Here is a 25,519-nt window from a genome sequence, read left to right on the forward strand (position 1 = left end):
CGATCAATTGTTTTCACGTTCTTCTGAGTGTAGTTAAAGTGGAGCGAAATTGGGCTGAATTCCGACCTATTCTCTTACTGCTCTCGCAATGCTTCAAGTCGGTATGTCAAGCATTTTAACACTCGTGTTGTTATCCCAGCTTTGCTATTTTTCTTCGTGAAGAGGGGGGGGGGGGGGAGTTTAAATATTGCCGCTGTCTGTTCACTCTTCGCGCTGCAAGTCTGCAGGGACGAAATTTTCGAATGGTATTTTTGGCTTTTGTGGGGTGGAGTTGTAAGCCAAAAGAATTCAATACATCGAACATATTTTGAGAAATCTCTAAAACCATGCAACTTAAATTGAAATTGGCTCTTTAAGCAGTTGGCAAGGCAAAACACGGCTAAGCTGCTCTTAGATATACGACCGGGTCACCTAAAGACGCAACTACAAGTTCAATATGGAAACGAGACTGCCTATATAATTAAAAATTTATGAAGAAATCTATTAGGCCTTTATTCTCCCCTAGGTGTGAAAAAGAAATAAAACTTAAGCATTCTGATTGCCTACAGCCGAATGGAAATGTGCTCCCACAATTTCAATCCTCCAGGGCTAACAGTTTGGTTGACGTTTGCTATCACCGCTTGGGTATTTTGTGTTTCTTAGGAAAATATTTTGAATAAAATTTAAATCCATTGGTCGAACATATATTTCTGACATCTGTACAAACCGTTCTTTAGCTGTCGGTTGCATGGAATCAGGGGGCTGGATAAATTCTATAAATATTTTTTATATGTCTTTTGCCTAGTCGGTCGAATGTTGGAAACATCACGGGAAGAAGAGGTGGCTCTTAACAGCTCCCTCTAACTACAACAATCAAGTTCAAATAGCAGTTCCCTTCGACCCTTAAGTACACACATTCAGGTCCTGTGACCCGCGCGTCGTGACTTCCACAGCAACTTTCTTCGTTGCATCTTCCTTGAGGAAGGTGGCGTCATTTGTTGACCTACTTATTGTCCTTCGGAAAGCCACTATTTTGTGTCGCAGAGGTGACAGTTAGTGTAACTTCCGCGAGCCATTTTGTATTTGCCATAAACACCGAATCTTCGTCTAGCTTATATAATTATGATTATGCTATAAAAATGCCGCTCTCCCAATGAGGGTGAAGTATAAACATCGTATACAAAACTCCGTCTGGTTGGATTAAACTTGAGGAAGAAGCAAAGGTTAAGACCAGGGCTGTTTATAAAAGCGGTACCACTGTATGGGCGCGTGATTGGCTTCTTTATCAAGTTTGACTGTGTTCAAACACAAGCAAAAACATATGACGTAGCATCGTTTTTTCTTTTGCTTCTTTCTTTCCGTTCCGTGTTGGATGCGGCAAGGGAGTCGCACGAAAGTGAGATTTCACGGAAATAATACCCCATACCTTCGGTAGAACCCAACGCCTCCGAATCATTCGGGGGTGAAATTGTTTGAAATATTTTTGAAGACCTGAAATTCATTTGCGGTTCCTAATATTTCAATTTCGGAATAAGAAAAGAGAAGGGGGAAATAAACGTTGAAGAAAAGAATTTGTTACTTTTTCTGTAAATTTCGATGAAGATTTTTGTTATGTCCTACTGCAAGCAAACCACATTTTCAGCTCAGGATGCGGTACTGTGGCAACACGCGCCATCAGCAAATAAACGACGGCATAGGGGGATTAAATACATTGTTTCATGACCTATATCTAGGCGTACGTAACAGCTCCAACGAACTGACGTGCATAGGAGACGCGATAAGCCGGGGTATATATACCCCCCAGCCTAGAGGTTCTCTATATCGGTGTGCTGCGATATAACACTAGACAGAAAAGCATGCGAAACCCAATATACCTCTGCGTTCTCCTTTGCGGTGTTACTTTGGCAGACGAGAAAGGTGAGAAGCGTTTTTGTTGCCCATTTATATGGTACTGTTATAAAACGTTGGTTTTCCTGCCCCAAGCACTTAAATAGCTGTGTTGAGGATGGCAGACATATATGTGAAATATCTGGAATACACGTGCTCTAGAGAAATATAAACATTCTCAACTAAGCAAATTGACCACTACAAATGAGTAGAGCCTAATTAAAAAGACAGCCAGAAAACAGTGTTTGGCATTTTTATGTACGTTGGGAACTCAAAGTTAATGTTACGTCTGTTCGGCCACACAATTGCAGATGAAGGCGACTTTCCCTGTTCTCAGTGTGCAGAGAAATGTGGACGTCCAACCATTCAGCCCATATTTGAGCCTGGCGACCGAATTTTCGGAGGCCAGGTCGCCGTTCCTCATAGCTGGCCTTGGATGGCTGGCTTGTACTATATTGGTGGCGGCGATTTCTGCGGGGGCGTTTTGATCAGTGACCAACATGTCCTTACGGCTGCGCACTGCATCTGGTGAGTTGAGCCACAATATAGGCTGGACGATCAGAATTTTTTAGCTTAGCTAAAATACTCATCAAATGGCGCTCATTTGTATCTAGTGTTGGGTAGGAGCTATATATCACAGGTTCACGCAATTTTCTCCGCGGTTGATGGTCAGATATTATTCGCTTTGCTTGTTCTGTTTAAGGTTACATGCACGCACCAAATATTCGCTGATCACTGTATGGCCCCTGTGGTGGCGGTAAACATAAAGACTTCCTAGGAGAACGAACAACTGATTTTCGCCTTTGATTTGGCTGTGCGTTTACTATTAAGCGCGGAATAATTACGTATGAAAGGAACCGAATTTCACTGAACAATGCAAAACTCTTCTTGAAGGAAACATCGGACGCGTAATAGAAATGCCGTTGAGGTATTTTCCTGGAATTAAGACGAGTAATCCACGTGCGCCCTCAATGCCACAGTACTTGCCAAATTATATTCTGAAGTCATAGTATCAACACGATCTTTACAAAGCGCCAATGCAAAACAATTGTTTAGCTGGATTAACTACATTCTCTAAATCAAAAACGTTTCTGCTTTACGCGGACTGAAACAAAGCAAATGGTGCCCGCAACCTTCGCAGCGCTGGCGCGCAGCCTGGAGCGTTCTTTCGTTTTCTGGAGTTTTCACGTAACCAATGTTCCCATACACTGGTTACGTGAAAGATCAAGCAAACGAAAAGACGCCGTGAACAAAATTTAATTTTGGGATTGTGCCAATTCGTTGGTTCAACGCAAAAACAAAACATAAAAAATTTCGGTAAAAACACAGCGTTGAATAATTAAAAACCAAAAGATTTACCTTTATGTTTCTCCGTAAAAACAACACCTGAACAAAAATATAGGTGCATGCGCTATGTCGAAATTACTCTTTGCTATAAGGCTAATCCTATATGGCAACTAAGCAGATTAATTTATGTAATTTGTGGAAATTTTCATATATGAAATTTATTCAAGGAAATTTTTACTGCGCGTTAACATTGAGGTAGTTTTGTTTTCGTCCGCATCAGAAAAACATTTTGTAGGGGAGGCGACGCATCCCTCAACGTTGCGGTCAGCAGCCAACAGCTTATCTATTTAACCACTGCTTGGGGGTCACACTTGACAAATATGTGTGCTTTGCACCTATGGGACCTTTGCTCAAATTTCAGGTTGATGAGGCACGTTTAGGGTGACGGGCTTTCGCCATTGCTCAGCGCTGCAGTGTTTGGGTCCGAGCTCCCCTACATCATTGATACAAAGGAAGGGCCACTTCTGGGTTTTATACCATATACAGGCTGCCGAAAGTGTGGCATAGTTTGCTCAGCCTTGCACTCTGCTCGCGTGATCTAAGCTCAACGTTGCCAAGTTCACTGTCTCCGGACCATGCAAAAAAACCAAGATGCACACGGTGCCTGATTATGAGTAGGGCATGTGTCGCCAGCGGCCCCAGGATTCTATTCTCATTCAATATTTGAGGAGCCTGACTTTGACAGCGCAAACTTTTTCTGCACTCTGGAATGCTTCATATGCCACGTGCAGTACATGGTGAAACGAAAGCGCGAAGAAACAACGACAACCAGAAGAAACGATTACAATAGACGGAGCGCTACTATCAACTAAATTTTTATTGACAAAACATGAACATATCGTATGTTCGTGTTCGTGAAAAACACAAACGTGATATGTTTGTGAAATACACGAACATATCCAGAGGATCGTATATGCTGTAAAGAACGGAGGCAGCCTGAAATCAGTGCAGAGGAGTCTAGGTGTGGGGAGAAATCAGATGTATGCACTTTAAGACAAGCAAGGCAATGTCACCACAAATAGGGATAAAATAGTTAAAGTAGCCGAGGAGTTCTATAGAGATATGTACAGTAGCCGGGACATCGATGTTAATGCCGAAAGAGAAAGTAGTGCAGAGGAGATAGACATCCAACGTCAGAAGAAGGAAGGAGTTGAAAGAAATGAAAAGGGGCAAAACACCTGGTGAAGATCAGATAACAGCAGACGTCTTGAAGGATGGCGGGCAGATTGTACAAGTAAAACTGGCAAACCTACACACGCAATGCCTAATGACCGCGAGTGTCCCGGAATCTTGGAAGAACGCGAACATCATACTAATCCATAAGAAAGGTGACATGAAGGACTAGAAAAATTATAGGCCGATCAGCTTACTGTTAGTCGTCTACGAGGTACTTACTAAGGTAATGGCAAACAGAATTTCTGCTACCTTAGGTTTATGTCAACCTAAAGAGCAAGCGGGGTTTCTTAAAGGCTATTCAACAATCGATTATATTCACAGGATCAATCAGGTGATAGAGAAGTGCGCGGAGAATACTCAAGCACTATCTATAGCCTTCCTAGTATATAAGAAAGAATTTGACTCGGTCGAAACCTCAGCAGTCATTCAGACATTACGGAACCAGGGTGTAAGCGAGCATTATGTAAAAATACTGGAGGATATTTACAGTGGGTCCACAGCTACCATCATCCTCAATAAGGAGATCAGTAAAATACCTGTAAGGAAGGGCGCCAGGCAAGGAGACACGATTTCTCCGATGTAATTCACAGCATGTTTACAAGAAGTATTCAGAACATTGGATTAGTAACAGGTGGGAATAAGGGTAAATAGAGAATACCTCAGGAACCTCAGGTTTGCTTAAGACGTTGCCTTGTTAAGTGACTCGGGGGAGGAATTGCAAAGAATGCTTACCGCCCTGGAGAAGCCGAGTAGAACCGTGGGACCTACTATAATATGCAGAAAACTAATGTAATAATAAATAACCTCGGGACAGCAGAGTGGATTCAAATGGGTGGCGAGGACGTGGAAGTGGTAAGCGAATATATCTACTCACGCCAAGTTGTGACCGCGGATCCTTACCATCAGGCAGAGATAATTCGAAGGATAAGAATAGGGTGGGGTACATCCGGCAGGCATTCTCAGATAATCAATGGCAGCCAACCATTGTCTCTGAAGAAAAAAGTGTATGCCAGCTGCATCTTACCGGTACTCACCTACGGGGCAAAAACTTTGAGGCTCACTAAGAGGGTTCAACTTAAACGAGGACGACTCAGCGTGCTATAGAACGGATGATGATAGGTGTAACATTAAGGGACAAGAAGAAAGCGGCGGAGTTGGTAAGGGAACAAACGCGTGTTAAGGACATATTAGTTGGAATTGGGAAGAAGAAATGGACGTAGGCAGGGCATGTAGTGCAAAGCAAGATAACCGTTGGTCATTAAGGGTAACAGAGTGGATTCCTGGAGAAGGCAAGCGTAGCAGGGGGCGGCAGAACATTAGATGGGCAGATGAGATCAAGAAGTTTGAGGGGATAAATTGGCCGCAGTTAACGCAAGACCGGGGTGATTGGAGAATAATGGGAGAGAACTTTGCCCTGCAGTGAGTGCCGATAGGCTGGTGATAATAATATTAATAATATTGATGATAATGATGATTATGAAGATCAATTCTGCAGAACTAATATTGTACGCGGATGATGCAGCTTTTATAGTTTCGGGGGTACATATGTATGAAATCGAAACAAAAACAAATACCGAACTATCAAATGTTTCAAATTGATTCAAGGCAAATAACCTCACCATTAACGCGAAAAAAACAAAGTACAGGATAATTCATTCACGTCAGAAGCCAATAGATCAAGACAGCGTTCAAGTAAAGACCAGCAATTATGCACTAGAAAGCACCAACTCATTTAAATACCTAGGTGTAGTTTTTGACAACAATTTCCGCTGGCAAGCCAGTATAAACTGAGTGTGCTCAAGGTTATATTCCGGGTTCCACGCATTGTTGCAAGCAAAACATTATTTCGACCTTGCCATATTACGAAATTTGTGCTTTTTAATCGTCCACTACCATTTATCCTACTGCATAGATTCATGGAGTTGAACTTCCATTACCTTTACAAAATTCACAGAAGCCACATTTAAAATACTAGCCCACTCAAGTCATGATCATCGCAGCTCACACCTGTACAGCAAACTACAAATCTTACCAATGGATTTGTTTCGTCAACAGAAAACAGCCATCAACATTACTCATATCCTAAGGTATAACCGCGCTGTTCATTCGTCCGTTGTGTGTTCCTGATCCCTCGCTACCAAGACTTCGGTTGCTGGAAACTTCGACCTACCTTCCACCAATGACGTATATAGAGAACGACGTCTACAGTTCATCGGTAGAAAAATATGAAATAGACTGCCCCAGGATGCAAAATCGGCTGTTCACTTCAACCTTCATATCAAAAACTTTTCCTTGCCTTCTTTAATAAGTCTCCGTGACCAGCAATCACTCCGGAAACAGTAACAAACGCGGTAAACTTTTGACTAAAAATACCACTACGTCCAGTGATAGTTTACTGCGTAGTTGTTACTATTCATTGCCTTTCTTTTGTTTGTATGTAAAAAGTCCATGTTTCTATCATCCTACCAAAGTTTAGTGTGTAAATATATCTGTTTGTACAACACCTTAACCTTCTTTTCTATATTCGCAATGTTTTCGATTCTTGTATTCTGCATCCTGTTATAATGCGTTGTATCGCAACATTGGACCCTATACTAGCGTTTGGCTAATGGGTCCCAGGAGTTTTTTTGAGCTATCATGTTGGAATTGGGAATAAAGTGTAATAGAATTAACAACCCCAGAGGCAACATAAAGTTCACACCGCACCCTCCATCTACAAACAAGTAAATAATCTCCGCCACCCTTCCTGGCCGTCAGAGTCGTTGTGCTTCAGTTTTTTAAACCAAAGTTTGAACGTGCAGCTCGTGAATAGTACTTTACTTTACCTACAAGTTTAACGCAGGCCGATTGTTTTGCTTTCCCTGACATGTACCGCAGAACGCTGATGGCGCGGCCAATTGGGTTTCATTGAAAAGAAAATTGTATTTTTGTGTAAAGTTGATGCAGCCTTTCTGTACGAATATACATAGAATTCCGTGTATACACGTTTTGATCTAGTTGTACTGAACGAATTCGGTCGCCTGATGATGCACCCCCCTCATTTTTCTACTTTTTCCTTTTTTCCTCCCCCGCTTCGTTTTATTTGGTCTCATTTTGTGGGATGCAAATGCTTTTGATCTTCCACGATCCCTCTTATAAAGCCGCCCGTGGTACTGTTTTTTGTTTGTATGTGGCTTAGCTTTATATTCATTTTTATTCTTATTTTTATCTGTATTTGTGTGCTCCGGCCTGCATTACTAGTGTTGGCATGCGCTCCTTTTTTTCTGCGTCTTTTGTATTACCATCATGGGGACACTCCGGATGTTCTTGCCGGTAGCCCAAAATAGCGTCCAGTGTGCAGTATAGTTGGCACCCATACAAAAGAAAGTAGGGGAAAAAGTCCCGTCTGGCTTTCGTGGAGGTATTGAAGGCATAAGTGACATAAAGGAGCTGCAGAGCTGCACAAGCCCTGCTGGTCGGCGGCGTCGTTTATTGCGAGCATGTTTGTGATAGTGTAGTGGAAACGTTCTGTCATGCCGCTAGTTTCGTGGTATTCGTGGAACTATTCGCAGCGACTATTCGTGGTACGATGCACTTTCAGGTCGTAAACTAAAAGTTCCTCTTGTCATGGGCTTTTTATGGCACAGAATTGCGAGTTTATTTCTGCAAGCTATGTATTTATCAACCCCACAGAAGGCTGCTCTGCACGGACTTCTGTTATGCAACAAAAAAATTACGCCCATCTTCCCGCGAGAGAACCCTGATGTGATGCGACACATCGGGGGGTTCAGTTGGTCGTAACGTTGCCTTGAGCGTTTGCGCTGACGCTGGTATTGGATTGTGTCAGCCCACTCGCTGACGGGACCGTCACTTCTATCACGCCTTCATCGGAAGAATCAAGTCAAGCACGGAGTCGTCAAGCAAAGTCACGAGGAGTCGAACGAGAGCGAGCGCTGACTGAACCGCCGCAGCGCGCTACCCGCTTTATATTCACAGCGCCTGCAGGAGAGGAGACTGCGGAGGAGAGTCGCGCATGCGCGCACTTGCGCACCGGAGCAGACGCGAGCGGAGTGAAGCGCGCGCGCAGCTGTTGTTGTTACGCTAATGCGACAGAGTGAGAGTGTTGCACACAGCTGTCGGAGAGAAGAACGGGGGAGAGTTAGACATGCGCAGGTGGTGTGCGTCGCGCATGCGCGCACTTGCGCGCGCCGGAGCAGTTGTTAATGCAGCGTTACGCAGCGAAGCGCGCCCGAACCAGTGCACCAGCTGTGGTATGCTAATCAGCCGGAGTGAGAGTGTTGCTAAGAGCTGTGGGAGAGAAGAACGAAGGAGGGATGCGGACGGACGCCGCGCCGTCGACGCAGGAGGGACATGCCTCAGAGCAAGAGATGCGTCGCATCTAACAAGCTTTCTAGCGGCTCGACAGAACGGTTCTCTTACCGATCAATGTTAATAGCAAAGCTCTTTAGGGCCTCGCAATGTCAGTTGATGCTCGTCCCGCCAGGTAAAGGTACTCCGCTCGGCCGACACAGGGCGCCACCGTCTTGACGGCCCGTTAACTCTGCGACCTTGCCTCCTGCTCGAAAGCATACCAAAATAATGTACCGCACAGGGCTTCCCGATGGCACCACCGCCTCAAAGGCTGTCCATTGCGCGATCTCAGATCACAGACGGGGCATTAGGCGCATGCGCATTCCCACATACATGCGCCAATAAACTACCAGAACTCCATGGCAGGGCTTACAGTACGTACATACCGCGGCAAGTGGCGTTCTAACGACCCCTGCCTTTGCAGAACGTGTCCGCCAACGTTCTGAAGTGAGCGGCGCTGTTTCAGTAGATTTCACAAGCGTAGAACACGCTTTATTTTTTGTGTAGTATTTCATTGATCATGATCGATTCAGTATGAGGCTTAACGTGCCCACGCTGGACTGGCTAGCTTCGCCACAGTGGGGGCCTCCGGAACATTAATTATGACCTCCTGGTGATATTTAGCGTGCGCTGAAATCCCGAACACATGGGTGTTTTCGCTGTTCGCCTCCATCACATAGGCGGCGGCTGCAGCCGGGAATCGAACCCTTGTCCTTAGGCTCAGCAGCACAACGCTTTAACCACTGAGCTTCCGCGGTGGGAGTGTTAACAATTTCATATGCACAATGAGGCTAGCAATTTTTCAAATAAAAATATAAGAAATAAATGTCAACTTACCAATTAACTATTTTTGACCATAAAAGGCATCAGGCTAAAAATTACGGAAAGAGTTTTTTGTAGTACTTGTCTAACAATGCTCACTCAGTAATGCGCGCTGCTAAACATTATTTCTTTTTTACCAGGCAAAAAGGCACACACTTTGCTGTGCACCTGGGGTCTCACAAGCGCACTACAAGAGACGAAAACGAAGTTGTGTGCAAGGTGAAAGAAGTCTGCATCCATTCTCGCTATCGGGGCGACAAGGTAATTGAAAAATCCTGTTTTGCCTTTTGACCTTGCGGTGGGACAAAGGCCGATGTTTCAAGTAACACAACGCCAAGTTTCACTTAAGTGAACATTAAAGACATGGTTGACAAGTGGAAGATATGATAGCTCTCGTTTTCAAGGCTCAATTTTAATATAACTTGCGATGTCACTATAAGACACAATGCAGCGTTGATACGCTTATGCTGTGGAGGCAGTCAGTTTCACAATTTCGTAGCGATGATGAAGCGGATTCGCGACGTGTGAATATTTCGTTGGCTAAAAGAACGCGTGTGTTTAATCCAATTATCAAGGTGCGATTGCATAATAATTAGAATATCGGGTAGTTTTCTATTCACAAGAGGTTGTGGCAGCTACCAAGTATTTTTTTTTATTTTGTCAGTGCTCCTGTTTGATTTTTCAAAAAGACCAGGCGCACCGAACCTGGTATTTTTTAGTCGTTTACGTTTCCGCGATGAAATCTGGCCAGACTCCCACTAGGTTTTACTGATTTCTTGTTCATGTTCTTTTTTAAGTGAAAACAATATTTTCCTTGGAAAAAAAATCAGAGCCAGCATGCACAACGTGCAAGGCTGATGTTACAGCGAAGCTGTGTTCGTCCCACTAAGCCAAATTGCATGAGCGCCATATAAGTCTCTGAGAACCATTTCCCCTTTGTAGATACATTGCTCGCGTCAGCAGAAGACCAAATAAAACGCAGTGTTATGCCCGTAAGAGATTTATTTGTACAGTTGCGTCTTCAGTATTCGTATACTTCATCGTCCACCGCCGCAAATACTTCGTTCAGAACTCCCTCGCCTTTGGACACCTGCACTACTTATTTTAAATGCATAGCATTTTAGTAACTCACAATGTCACGCGGCGTTGGCGTGCCTTGTCGTAGTCCGCAGGCGCGCCTTGTCGTAGTCCGCATCCAGGCCACTACAGTATAATAACGGTTTCCGCCGCCCGGTTTCGAACCCATGACGCCGCGGGCGGAACGCAAGGTGCCCGGCTCACTACCGACCGAGCCACGAAACCGAAACAGATTTCGATGCACCGAACGCGCCTTATATCCTTCACTCATTTCTGGTTTGTTTCGAAAGCGCCACAAGTTGTCCCGTGCCTCCGAAAGATGGCGACACGGGTCCCGCGATCGAGAGATACGACTTGCCGGCGCACCCCCTCGGAAATGCTGTGCATTTGATCGTGCCCCTCGCGAGGGGGATGTCTTTTTTACAGATACTTACCCAAGAATGCGAGGAGACGTAAAAATAAACACGCAAAACAGAGAGTTACACAATGAACTGCCTTAATAAAATCAGCAAAGCCTTCCGGACCATTAAAAACCTGCTCCTAAATATCGGAGGCTATATACCTATTATCCCTGTTAAAATGTAAAAAAGAAAACGAAATAAATTTGGAAGGCTGAAATCATATAAGTTACCACGACAACGTATGCTACAATATTTCAGATAAAACTCAATATATCAGAAGTACCCCGCAGAGAATTCAAACATAATTTGAGCTAACTTTTCAAATATAACATATTACCATAAACACCGACGCACTGCTAGGTGATAAAAAATGTTCGCTACAAAATTGCCTCAACGAAACTTCCCAAAATTTAAGTAACCTTGAAGTTTTTTCTTTTTCGTGATGGTGATTACATTCTACTCTGGTAGTACCGCGCGCTTTCTGAGGAACTGCCGGTTCTTCGGGCGTCCGGAACTTCCCTGGTCGCCATATTACGCAGGGGAGCGGCACACAGTCTGAGAGCGTTGTGCTGCGCCGCCGCCGCCGCCGCCGCCTCGGCGCTGAGTTTTATGAGAGCAGATGATAGCCCCTAGCAACGCAGAGCGACTGACGTGAGGAGCAAACGGAAGTCATTTTGTCGGCGACCCTGTTTGATCAATCGCTTGTGATTATAGGCTCTTTCTTCATCCAAATTCTTAATTTGCGCATTTGTGTAGCGGGAGCATTAGCCCTCCTACGCCGTATCCTTGGCCAATCTCATACCTGAATACGTGGCGCCGGAAGCTCTCACGAGACGCAATGCTCATTGTTAGTTCCGAGCTGTATTTGCGAATTTTTTTCACCAATTCTCGTTCGTGAGTAGTGTTCCTTCTTCATTCAAATGCTTCAGTTTCTAATTTATAGATTTGTGGAGCGGGCAGATTACCACTATTTACGACCGACTCCTGGGCAATCCCCACGTTGGTACGTGCCACGTGGAGCTCTGACCAGACGCAAGCTAACCACTATTTACGACCGACTCCTGGGCAATCCCCACGTTGGTACGTGCCACGTGGAGCTCTGACCAGACGCAAGCTAACGCTCCCTACGCATATTCTTGGTATTGTAGCGTAAACTACACCGGCCGAGGTTAAATGGTTTTGCGTTTGCCTTGAAGAGCCGTTCTGCGCAAGTGCGAGGAGCATTGGATTGGTTTGGATCGGATCGGATTGGATTTTGGTTGGATAGGCTTGAATTGAATTGGATTAGATTGGATTTGATTGGATTTGATGTGACTTGATGTGATGTGGATTAGATTGGAATAAATTGGATTGTGTTAGGTTGAAATCCAATCCAATTGGAGTACGGGTGTGTAGAGAATTGGGTATGCACATTGGCCGGCCTGCGCATTCCAGAGGATTGACGTCATAGCCGCGGCAGACGCACTGGGGCCGGCGCGTGCCTAGCTCCGCACCGCCGTTGCGCAGTAGCTAAGTCTGACGCTGCGCCGGAGCCGCTTGATAGCCGCTTCGCATGGCTCCTGAAGAGCCGTGGTGTGCATGCTCGAGGAGCAGTGACTGGACTGAACTGGGCCGGAGCGGACTGGGCGGGACTGGACTGGATTGAATTGGATTGGATTGGAAATCGTTTTAGCAGCAGTAAGCACGATAATCAGCTAATCCTAGACAACTATGAAACCCAAGAATAACCAGCTGAACCTTAGCTCACGCTACGTGTATCCCGGCATAGCCGAGATAAGCCACGGCTAATTTTTTTCTGTTCATTTAAGGCGCACCCAAGAGCTTAAACAGCGCTGCTGTTACAATTGCCACACAAAAGAGCATCGGTGCGTTATTATTCTTAAGCTCTACTCATGCATTCGGTGGCGACATTTTCGCTGCATTTAATACTGTTGAAGTAAAAGTATTCTATTCTCGCAGAAGTGGCCTTTACTTAAAGTCATCTGTGTGCGTAGCGAAAAATAAGTACTCTGAAACAAACCTGGTACAACTACACCCTCAAGAATTTTCCCGTGAGATAGACAACCAGTTCAGAGTAACGCTAGACACAGCCATTTATTGTTATAGTGCTTGCAGTCTTACTCAACACTTTCCTAGCGCGAACTAGCGTGTAAAAAATGTCATGGTCTACTACCAGTAGAACAGCTCCTATACTTTTCCTGATTCACAATGGTTCGTCGGCGTTGACGCAACTCCTTAGCTACTGCTTTGCGTTGCCTCGCAAGCCAGTTTTTCGGGAAGGTAGATATTATGTTGTTTTTGTAATGCTTCTGCGGCCGTCCATAGTGCTCTCACCGACCACTCACCCCCCCAAAAACGGGTATCCAGGCGTTGCGAGGAACGCATGTCGCCGTACAGTTGTGTCAGCTGCTTCTTCGTAGCGCAGATACAAAACTATTTTCATCTTCCAGGAAAGTTCTACCACCGTTTTGCTCTGATAAAAAATATTTCCTCACTTCGCGAAGGCACTTTCTAGGGGTAGAAATTTTCCGCTTTTATTCTGCGAAGTGATGGCTGGTGACATTGATGAAATATATCGTTGGTCCTCTTACTGGAATTTCTTTGGTATTCCTAGACTTCAGGAAGGAAGAAAATAAAGCTGAAACAGATCGCTTGTCGATATTGGCTCGCCCAATTACTTGGCCATTGGAGTTTCTTCCTTTCCATTCCGAAAATATATTTTGAGGTCCTTGCGCATTTGTGATATAGCCGAGGACGGGATACGTTAATGGGCTTCTCTATGCACGTAGAGTTCTTTTTCGGTGAAACGAGCTTTCAATTTCGATAACCACCTCCAGTAAGATATCGCCGGATACATCCAGAAACTCTTGGTTGGTCTTCGAGCTCACTCATACGACAAACACCACGGTTGTCCGACTAACAGCCATATTACGTCTTGTACCACCGACACCCCTCGTTCACTTAGAATGCTTGCTTTAACTGCTGCCACGGGTTCTATGAAATTGGCATCAATTTTACGCATTTGGCGGCTGTTGTTTTCAGTCTGAATGGTGACGTCTTCGGAACGGTCATGCTTAAGTAAAATTGTACGAGCGGCATTACGGTTTTTTAGGCTCCTGCAGTTACATTGTCATTACTTGACTCATTCTAACCCTTGTCGTCTCGTGGCCAAGGTTCCCGCACGCTTTGCATCTAATGCAGTCCTTCGGCGCGTTGCGATAGTACAAAGCACAATCAACGCGTTTCCACCAGGTGTCCTTTACAGGCGACCTCCTCTGCACCTCAGCTTGTGTCTGTCTTGCATCACCTGCATGCTGGGGAACCTCCACAAACTTGAGCAAATGCGGGGTTCGGAAACGTAATCCGTAAGTTCTGCTACGGAGCGAAGAGTTTTGCACTGTTATTGCGTTGAGATAAACTTTGCACTTCTATCTGGAGTGGATGAGTAAATAAATGCTCAAAGATGTATGATCGCGGACACCGTTATATGTCCTCACTTCAGTCATCTGAATCCAATCATAAATAAATAGGAAAGCCAGATGGGCTAATTGCTTCGCCCCCACGCCGTCTTGAGCACACGCACGCAGAACGTTTTGTTATATTTCGCGTGCCTTCATCTCCAAACCTTCGGCATGCCCTAAGGATGGCTCGTCGCAACTGTTCTTACGTTATGTCCATGCTCTTATGTTAGCAAATGTTACGGGGGAGGCTTTATACCCAGGATTTCACCGCTGGCCAAAAAAGAACACGCAAAAAATGCGGTCATGCGAGTTTCCTAGTGAAGATGCAAATTCATGACGAGGTATCTAGGCGAAGCAGCATAGGTCGGAGTACTCACTCGTGAGTACACTCCTTTCTACTTATTTGTACTCAAACTCACGAGCGAGCACGATGATGAGTGAATACACACACAGATTTAAAAAATTAGTACGATGGCGAGTGCCTAGAGATGGAAGTCCAGTACTCGTGAGTACAGTACCCATGAGTACAGTACTTATTAGTGTGAGTACTCAGGTGTACAGTACTTAAGATAATGAGCACTTATGAGTACAGTACATATGAGTATGAGTACTCAAGTGTACAGTACTCATGACTTTTCAGTACTTACGGGTCAACTCCGCCATCTCAGCTGAGTCACCACCGTTTTGACGTTGCCTTGCTCAGTATGCTATCGATGTGGCGCAGTGCAGAGCGACGAAGTTGTCGAGCCGACGGTGATTTGAAGCTGCATTTTTTCACAATATATACACAGGTAGCAGGAACTTTTTATGGCTGGCACAAAGGTGATAGCACTTTCCAACTTAGTGCCTTCGATGATATGGCGCCGCTCCGCCGCTGCTTCCGGGCAGGTTTCATACACCCGGGGTTCCATTGCAGCCGCAAGCAACAGTTCAAATCCCTCAAATCCAGGTTATCACTGTCCACACTTGGAATAGTGCGAAAGGAAGCGAGGCGATTGCATCATCCGAGCCGCTAAAACAGCCAAATGGAAGGCGACTCAGCTTGACTCAGTCGCTCCGTCTCCAGGAGGGACTTGCTGCGTGTCTTCCATGGGCTGTTCGTCGCAGGCATTATTCGCCCCTGTCGTCGCGCAGGGAAAAGGCGAGCAGGCTCCGCGACGCCGTTTCCCACCAAGTTGCGGCGTGTCTGCCGCGGGGGGTTCAACGGAAGCGCCAATGGGCCCCGCCATCGGCGCGTCGCCAGGTGCAGCAAATTTGTGCCGGGCGCTCTGGCACAACACACACACGCTTACAAAAATGAGTGGTTAAATTCAGACCTGTGTGGGTTTTGCCCGGGCTCTTAACGGAAATAATCGTAACGATGCCTAACGGCACTGTCCTCTGCCCTCCTCCCTCGCGGCGTGCGCTTCCGCTTTGGTTTATCAAACGCTCGTCTATTTCCGTCTTCGTGTTTTTCTCTTTTTTTTTCTTTTTTGGGGGACGGGGGTGGTGGTGGAGGCAGGGACGGTTGTGCAATGTTCGTAGCACGCGGAACAGGTGCGGCAGCGTCTCTTTGCATCTTGTTTGAGACACAATACTCTTTCTTCGGCTATTCAAGCACAAACATGTCAGCGTGCCTGTCTTTGTATGTGATAAAGATACTTTTTATTGAAGGTTATTACCCAGTGCTGCTCTATACATGGAAATTATAGAGGTCGCCCCCAAGTGGCTTTACGTATACAATGTGCACTCTCTAACGGGACAACTCTCTGTCCCGCGATTATGGCGCTCGGCCATGAGTAAAAGAATTCTTCAAAGGAAGTTTCATGTCGGTAAAGTATTGCCTAGCTACTAAATCTAGTATCATATTTTATTTTTTTAAGCATTGTGCAGCAAAAAGTATATATATTAGGGATATTTGAACCCAAACATAAATACGGTAGTGATACTCTCACTGTTCCTTTATGAAGAATAGTCGTAAGTTTTATTTTTGCGATCGCAAAAAAACGTGTTAAGACCAATATTTACACCACAAACACAAAAAATTGCTGCGGTTTGGACTTGAGGTACAAGCTTGAATAAAGAGAAGAGCTCGCGTCGGAGTCCCTCTCTGTTTGTCGGAGGCCCGACTGACGCACCTCACATAGATTTTAGAACTTGTCACATAACGTTCACCATGACTGGCAGGCCCGGACCGTTTTGTCCGCAGCGTTTCACATCTCTACCTAAGTGGAGTGAATTACGCGCGATAGCAGATATTGCAATCGGCTTTGTGAAATCGGCATCTGTAGCGCAAACTTGGAGTCTGTGCTCCCCACTTGAGGCGGGAACGCACGTGAACTGGCAAGAGAAACAGCATGCAAGAGGGTACGACACGAAAGCTGAACAGAGTGTTCCTGAAGGTCCATCTGGCCGACGTCGGGCGCTCTTCACTAGGCGCAAGCTCGAGGGCGCTCGTTGTTTTCTCTTCGTCTTTTTACGAGCTGCTCACGGGCGCAAGTTCACGCGTAAGCCCCGATGATGCCAGGCGCTCCTAGAATATGCCAGGCGCTGTCACCGTGCATCTCGTAAGTAGCATTACGTGGCAGGGGCTACCGAAGACTATCGTCTTTCGGTGACATTTCGATAAGGAGATTCACCGACAGTTTCCCGCTACAAACGCGACGCACAGCGCACGAAACGGGTCAGAGGTGTCGAATCACATCGAACCCGGACCGGCGGAACTGACCACGGCGAACGGAATGCACATTGCGAGTAACGCGACGAAGCCAGCACACATGAAGAAACGCTATTCGTGACATCATCCGCTCCCGCTGCTGCTATCTGGACTTGGCTAGCGAATGTCACAACCGCATAAATTAACCTTGACACGAGCAAAAAAAAAAGACCCAGTGCATACGGTTCAGCCCCAACGAAACGTACGTGCTCTCCGCCGCCCACTCATCCAGCCCGAGTCAAGCCAGCTAACGATATCGCACTCATGCAGCTAGGTCAGTTAACAAGCAATGACATGGCCAGCGCGTGCAGTACGTCCGCGCCGGAACGAACAAGATCCCCGGCACCCGCTACTCCGATCGAGACTCACCCGAAAAACACCATGTCGTACAGAACGACGCAGCCGCAAGCAAGCGGACTCGGAAAGAACAGAACGCTTCCGAGCCAGCTTGACGGGTGAGATAGCGACCATGCATTCTCGAAACAACGGGCAAAAGACGAGAGCTTGAGCGACTACACGAAATTGGCATGAATGACAACGACCAAACTGAATTCAAACAAATCAATCAAATTCCCTACTGATGAAGTCACGCTTACGACGCCAAGAAATATCGTACCGAATGGACGAGAAGAACTACACCCGCTTCGCCCGCCTCAGCGGATTTACTTCCGAGGCAACCACGGCAAAAGAGAGCACTCAGCCACAATGATTTTGACTGATCAGCCACGCCATTCTACGACAACGCCACGTTTCTCAATAGTAAACGAAAAGACAAACGGCGTCACCCCATACGCAATGCACACCTTATCCAAAGCAACATTATCGAAGCGCCAAACTATCCCATTCCTCCACACTGCAGTTCACCAAGGAACAAAGCGGTCGCCTACTCCGTCACATGCATCAAGCACGCAAATATATGCATGAACACAATCGCCGACGGAAGTGACGTGACTAACGCTACAAAGTAAACGCTGTCAAGTTCAGGTCTGACAGAGTGAATTACGCGGTATGCAAAAAAAACTCCAGCCTTTTTGAAATCAACCAAACTTCATCTTGAAATTAACCAAACTTCATCGAGAGAAACACGCTCCTAACGAAGTTCCTTGAATCCGCAACAAAGCATCGAGAAACGGTGAATAAGCGAACAGTGATCTGGATAAGAACGAACGTCAGTCTACGCTTACTCTTGATTGGGTCTGGGGGCAGGAAAAATTCGGATTGTGAGCACGATTCGAAGAATATCAGCGCACCGAGACACGAAGACGCAGGACAAAAGCTGCCCCCCGAAGACACGCCAAAAAATAAACGCAGTTTACTACCCCGGCAGCGCCAAGGAGCCTCGAGCTTCCCGAGAGCTCGACGCGGCACAGAATTTGTCGTTTTATTCCAGAAAACAAGAGGAGATGCCAGACACAGCGTATGTGCTTACGTTCCATTTAACTCTCTCACGTGTACGTGCCTTCGCGCAGTGAGTCGCCTAACGACAGTGCAACGCGTCAGACGTTTTCTTACCGTGGTCCCCTTTCATTACCTATACGTAACCTGACTTTTTATACTCGAATTAACATTTTAAACATTTTATTTAGTCATTTATTCGAGCCATGACCCATCTTATAGCTAACAGTACAGATAAGTTCTGTATTTTGAGTACAAATTGAACAGTTATAGGTACGGATTGAGTACTCCTGAGTTCAGATTGAGTTCGATTACTCATGTGTGCAAATGAGTACGATTACTCGTGAGTATAAATTGAGTATATGTGCAAGTGAGTACAGATTTAGTATAAGTACAATTGAGTACAGAAGAATTTAGTTTTCATGACTACAGAGTGAGTACGAGTACTCGTGAGGACAAATGAGTTTGAATACAATTAAGTACGATTACGAATGAGTATGTGGTGAGTAAGTACGAGTGATTTTGAGAAACCGACCAGTTTTTGAGTATGAGTTTGAGTGAGTATAGTGCGAATGAAAACATTTGTGATTGTGTTTGAGTGAGTTGTTTCTGTTTTGCCGACTAATAGACGGCAGCGGACAATAAAGAATGACGCATTAAAAGATTATATCAATAGTCAATTAAAGGCCAATCCTTTTCTTCAATGTAAAGTTCATTGTTCTTTTACCCCATAGTCTCCAGCGGCTCGGCATTCGTGTAATTACAGGTAGTTGCGAAACTGTTTAAAAATTATGCTCTAATGTTTTCTCACCTCGTAAAACATATTATCCCAGAAATTGCCGCTGGGTTGCACGTTCACCAATACGGTTTCTGATTTGCGTCAAAATATTTTAATCTGATTGAGCTCTCCCCTGCTTATCCAAAGGACACTGATTTCACTAGCCTGTTCCTTTTTCTCGCAGAATTCCCCGTATGACATCGCCATCATTACGCTCCAAGACAAAGTGGAGTTCACAGATGCCATTTCTCCTGTCTGCCTTCCATACCCCTATGAAGCACTCCCAATGGGATCAACCTACCACGTCACAGGGTGGGGATATATCACGTGTAAGTGGTATCTAGAACAATATGAGGCATAAGAGAATTCGAAGATTTATCGTCCGAGGGAAGATCTCATTACTGTCCTAGAAATTGAGCACAAAATTCGAGCTTTTGCCATCTAACAGAGCGCAGTGTTTAAGTATGCTACCCTCTGATATAACATTTTTGTTGAAGCTTCTTTGAGAAACATTTCCGTTACCAACATTTTATTACGAAATGTTATTTTCTCAATGGGTCCTAAATTCGGCATTGCCATCGTTTTATGGCTGTATATGAACGTGCTCAGGGTCGTCGTGTCAATAAATATAATTGAGCCCGTCGCTTTTCGAGTAGCTAGCAACCAAGTTAGTAGAAGCTGAGTGGCCTAAACTGGTGTCGATAACACCGCTGAGGAAAAAGTGTAGCAACAGGACAAGTCGGTTTTCACGGCGCAGTGAAGAGCCAGTAGATTCAGCGGAATAAGCAGCACCTACCCGAATGGCGTCTCCTGAGCCGTAAGCGCTGCCTTGAGGTGCCAATGAAGACGTTTTACACATTATTCATGGGGGGTATTGCGGGGGCGGGTAACAAGCTTGTGAAGGCTAGTCTAGGCCAGCAAGTGAGCACGGTTGGTAAAGAGCTATTATTCAAACAGGGAGCAACTGTCAGTGATGATGATATTTGGGCAGCCCAAACGCGAAAAGGAAGGGGAGATGACCATGGTGACCATGCGCAGTGGTGATACCCACCTGCTTGACAGTTGTGGCGCGACAACACCAAACTGCAATATGGTATAAAACTCTGTGGGGGAGTCACTCCTATTTGCACGATCAGTCGTCAGATGCCAAAAGAATACTTTGGCCGTTCATAGGTATGTAGTGGCGAAGGTGACGTTTGACAGGTATATGCCAGTGCGGCAGCGAAGTTAAATCTGGAAGCTCTTATAGTAAAGCCTGAAATCGCCATTCGGTGACAGTGTCAAAAGAATGTGCCACAGCTACAGTAACTTTAGAAACAGTGCCTCGGATGGAGAGTATGTTGTGCCATGGACGAGAGGTTTCCTTTTGAAGTCGAGAAGCACGATATAATGAGTGAGAATGTCGGCAGTTGTCCGTATGAAAGTAGGCTAGGGTGTGTGAAACAGACGCTACATATCACTTTCCACGCACGTCCTTCAATACACTGCGGCGGGGCGGAGGCTGGCCCGTTCTTCCTGATGTCACGGCACCGTAGTGTTAAAAAACGGGGCGCAGATGGCAGTAGAAGCCTGCGATGAACTGCGTTTAGTCCTCTCCATCTCGTCTTTCCAATACTGGAGATGCAGTGTGGATACCCTCGTTTTTGCTCTACCTCTTAATACATCGGCAACTATCAACATTTAGTCTACATACCAAGGAATGTATCCCGGGTGATGTGGGATCATCACTCAAAATAAATGTAGTTTTCTTTCTCTATTTGCAAAGAGCAAATACTCACGATTGATACGGTACAGGTGTAGGCAAAAACTTCATTGGACGTATGAACTATGTATTTGTAATTTTAGGCTTACTCACGGTGTATTCACTAATTTTCCACTGCGAAGACCGCCCGATCGCCTGACTAAATCGTTGCTTACAATTCTGCTCTTTAGTATAGTCGTCTGAAATCAAATCATACGTTCATTGCACGAAGTGTGGCTTTATGGACATTTTTACAGTGCGCTTTGCCGGGAACGCCACCACAGTTCCACAAAGAAGAAATTCGCAGCAAATAAAGAATTGAAGTGTGGCGCATGAAAGCATTCTCTTCTCTGAGGAGCGCATGCACGTCTTATTCCAGCCTCTATAGTCGCTTTCCCTGGCTTAAGAAAGAAATAAGATGGCAGAGTACAGATGTGAAGTTTGTTTTTCCCAGAATCCGGGGTTGAACACGAATCCAATCGCCCAGGCTCTGCAGGGCTCAGGAAACTCAACAGGGCAATTAAGGTTAGGGTCACGGAGACGGTGGCCGAATTTAAACACTCGGGGCATTGTTCATATGACTAATGAAAGCGAAAGCTTTACATACAAATTTGTGCATTTTTATACCTGCATAAATGGGTAATAAAAGAAACGTTTTCAAAGTAGCCCCTCACTAGCTCTAGGTGCGTACAAGTTCCTTGAGCGCCTCGTGCTCAGAGACTAAATCTCCTATGCTCCAAGTGCACAAAAACCTCTTGACCGGCAAGCACTGGAGCTCTGTTCCCTCCGCATTACCTGTGTAGTTGCCAGATACACAGCTATACCCTTACTTGGAAAGCGATCGTACAATCAAATCTACCTGTAGTTTGTGAGCTTGTAAAATTGGAACCTATGGATTCAGCGGCCGAGACAGTGCATCTCCCCCGGGATCTGCATAGCTTGAATGCTCAGCGGAGAACGCTACATGTAGGCAATGTTTGCCATTGTAACTTCTAGGCATTTCTCTCTCTTAGTTACGCCCCTTCGATTTCCGTGCATGCGTAGGGGAAGACCACTTGTCGCATGGCAGCTGTCGCTCACAGTTTCCAGCCTAATAATTAGCCTTCACCGTTTACGGGCCTAAAGCGTGCACAGTACACCCGAAAACAAGTGTGCGGCCGTTAGCACGAACACCAAGACCATAGTTGGGGGCTGGGTCAGACACGCCGCACAGTTACCGCTTTGCCACTGTGTCAATACCACAAACTCGATCAGAAATCATAATTTGCTTATGTAGAAAGAGCCATTTTATTGACGGACTGCTTCCGAGTGTGGCGCATTGTCGACAAGTTTGCGGCGGCTCTTGCTTCAATTTCAGTAGACCAGGCCGAACTCCCCGAACACGGATAGGGCCACTGGGGTTTCGGAGAGACGCAGTCATCCACTGAGTTCTATGTCCACACGGGCTTGCACCTAAATACGCTACGACAAATGAAATCACGCGGTGCACAGGTAACGGAAGGCTAGATGCTCAAACAATCTCGCGGTTATGCCACTTGCTCATACAGAGGCACGGGTGGAAGGATAACGGTCTCGTGAGCGGGTCTTACAGGACGTGTGTAGGTACATTTTGCATCTTTCTAGAATATAAGGCGGTCAATTTATTCTTAACTCTTGTTTCTTTGAGTGATAAGGTATATCGAAAGTTAAATGAAACTTTTAAAGACTTTCTGGATGTCTAACAAATATTTGATATGTTCAACACGGACCATGGGGTCAGCAGCGCCGACGGCTTATTTTAGTGCCAAGAAGAATAGGGTTAGCTCTACTGGATTCTGTATTTCTCCTTCAAGCTGCGTTTTTAACTAATCGGTGAGCCGGGATTCCCACTGAAGAAGTAAGCTTACCTGGCTAGAAACATTTTACGATATCTTAGAATGTTGTTATGAACTAAATAACAGCAAAATCACATCGTCAACAGGGAAGATCCTAAAACGACGTAGTTACGTTGTATTAAACGGTTAACTTTCCCGGTAGCCTAATGCTGATTGAAAGGCCGCACAGCTTACACAAAAGACGCAACGTAACGAAATGGTACCTGACATAAAAGAGTGTTGGTTACCCTCACTTAACAAATCAAAATTATTGACATCCGTCACACTTTCCAAAATATCTAGGGAGACGATAGCTACATATGACTGCAGCAGTCGGTGGCAGTGATCTTCAAGAACTTGTAAAGGTGTTCAAACCCGGTCGAGGTCCGCGTATAAGGTATAACTGTTTAGAGGCCGTCTGAAAACAAAATGCACTTGAATTAACTAAGCCATGATGATCTACTTAACACGACATGAGAATAGCTCAGGTGGTTTCAGCTATAGTGCTCTGGAAAAGATGTTCAACACTTTCGCCTCTTGCAAAGTATGAGGATGTCGGTGCCTGCGATTCTAACCCAAGAAAAATGTCATCCCGTGGACATATTATAATACTTAGAGGCTTAGTAGAACGATGAAGGGGAGAATTGTCTTAAGATAACCACCGTCAGGAACAAGAGTGAGGGTCAACACTAGGAGAGGGTATCAAAAAGATGGTCCTCTAAAGGCCATGCGCAAACGATGCAAAAAAAAATGCAATAAAGATGACCGATCAAGTGATAGTTACAACCATTTATATAACATTATATGGCAGCACCTTTTAAAAACAGCCTTTTTAGAACGCAGAAACAAGACACTGACTCTACGGAAGATAAAATTCCCGATGCCATCCCCGTCAAAAGACAAACTGTAGGTTACAACACAATTACAATAAGCCTCGTGACAGTTCTTATACCTTTAAGCAGACTAGACAAGAGTTGTTACTTGCCTAAGGCCATTTTATAGAGCCTGGTTCAGGGCGTCCAGATTAAAATCTTGAAAGGCTTACCAGAAGTGTACATCGAAGAAAAAAATTTTATACAAGAAGGCGGCAATTGCACCAGTGAGAGAGAAGAATGCTGGGATTTTGTAGAGCACGACACATAGTTTGAGTTCATTCTTGCTGCAAGTGCGTAATCATCGGCTACGTATGTGTGGAAATAGCTGTATACCAGACACTTCACTGCTTGCTTGCCTTATTTGTTCTATGTGAATTTGTGATTGAAGAGAAACTGTATTGCTTGTTTTATTTTCGATATGACCCTTGCTTACGCCTCACTACTTCATATTTTTTTTCCCCAGCCACTGACGAAGACGTCGACCCTCTAGAACTAAACCAAGTTTTAATACAAGAGGTCCCGTGTGGCAAGTCCATGGTTCAGCCAGAAAACCTGATTTGTACGCGTGGCATTACTGGAACATCACGTAAAGTATGTGTCACTTCTGAGCTATTACGTTACCTGAAGGACCGTTTAGCAGGCTGCAACATACGAAGCAGCACTAAATACAACAAAAGCTTTTATTTTACGGACACCTTAAAGTCATATAGAATGCCAGTCTTCACTGCCAAAGCCATGGTCAAAAGAAACGTGTGCACTCAAAACAGATAAAGCCAATGCTATCGTAACACAGCTTTACTTCGATGACTCGCACACAGCCGTACTCACGATTGGGTAATTTCTGGGCGTTGTGTAACATTACGCGCACAGAAGTTCAGAGTTAGAAAATTCCTACAAATTTGATAGGCCACTGCACCTTGCATAGGACAATAATTTCTCTGTTCCGTCGCTGTTTCCGATATATTAAGTAGTCAACTTTTCACACATAAAATATGAAGAAAATAACAGCCTATCTGCATGGTGTAAAGCGCAGAAAGGAGCGCACTCGTAAATATGCATGTATGGATCTTTTTCTCTTACTACCTTTCATAATGGCCTGTGACATTCTCATTGGTGCTCATGACCCTCTTTCTGGAGGTTTTTGTCGTTAGTTAGTTTAAAATACAATGCAGCAGTTTAAAGTGTCAAGGAGCTTTTAGAACATTCCTGTTTCTTTTTCTAGGGCGACAGTGGTGGACCTGTCGTTCATCGCAAAAATGGGGCGTGGACGTTGTTTGGACTCGTGCATACGGGTACTCGATCCTTCGGAGACTTAGGTGATGCGGCGTCGACAGAGATTAGGGTTTCACGCTTTATCTACAATTTCATTATGCCTTACATAGACCGGCTGCTTTTCGACGAAGGAATGTGTGCTGCCACCCCTGCTCAAAGGAGATGAGCGCGTCAGAACGGTGCCCAGGGGGCTTCATGTCTCTTATATGTTTCTTGTAATGTTCCTTATGCTACGATTTATTCGAGGCAGTCGGGACCCTTTATGAACAGTAATTTGCTTAATATTCGCCACCCAAACAACGCGATACTTTCTTGTTCAATGTCGTAAATAGGAAAGATCAGAAACATTGATTGGTATTTTCTTTTTAAATGGCATGGGTTTGGTGAAATGCCTGGGATGAAAGAAATGC

General features: G+C 45.2%; 1 protein-coding gene across 1 annotated transcript in view; it reads left to right on the top strand.

The window, feature by feature from the left end:
- The window catches only part of LOC144146442 (chymotrypsin A-like), a 145,370-nt gene extending 120,084 nt beyond the window's left edge, over positions 1-25,286 (top strand). Inside the window, exons 2-6 of the mRNA XM_077678397.1 lie at positions 2,204-2,394; positions 9,702-9,822; positions 15,608-15,743; positions 19,533-19,621; positions 25,060-25,286. Coding sequence (XP_077534523.1) covers positions 2,204-2,394; positions 9,702-9,822; positions 15,608-15,743; positions 19,533-19,621; positions 25,060-25,275 — 753 coding nt within the window. The 3' untranslated portion in view covers positions 25,276-25,286. The remainder of the gene's footprint in view (positions 1-2,203; positions 2,395-9,701; positions 9,823-15,607; positions 15,744-19,532; positions 19,622-25,059) is intronic.
- Positions 25,287-25,519: the final 233 nt, after the last annotated feature.

This window comes from Haemaphysalis longicornis, unplaced genomic scaffold, assembly GCF_048455015.1.
Source record: "Haemaphysalis longicornis isolate Haplotype H1 unplaced genomic scaffold, Haemaphysalis longicornis Haplotype H1 scaffold_7, whole genome shotgun sequence".
NCBI lineage: Eukaryota > Metazoa > Arthropoda > Arachnida > Ixodida > Ixodidae > Haemaphysalis > Haemaphysalis longicornis.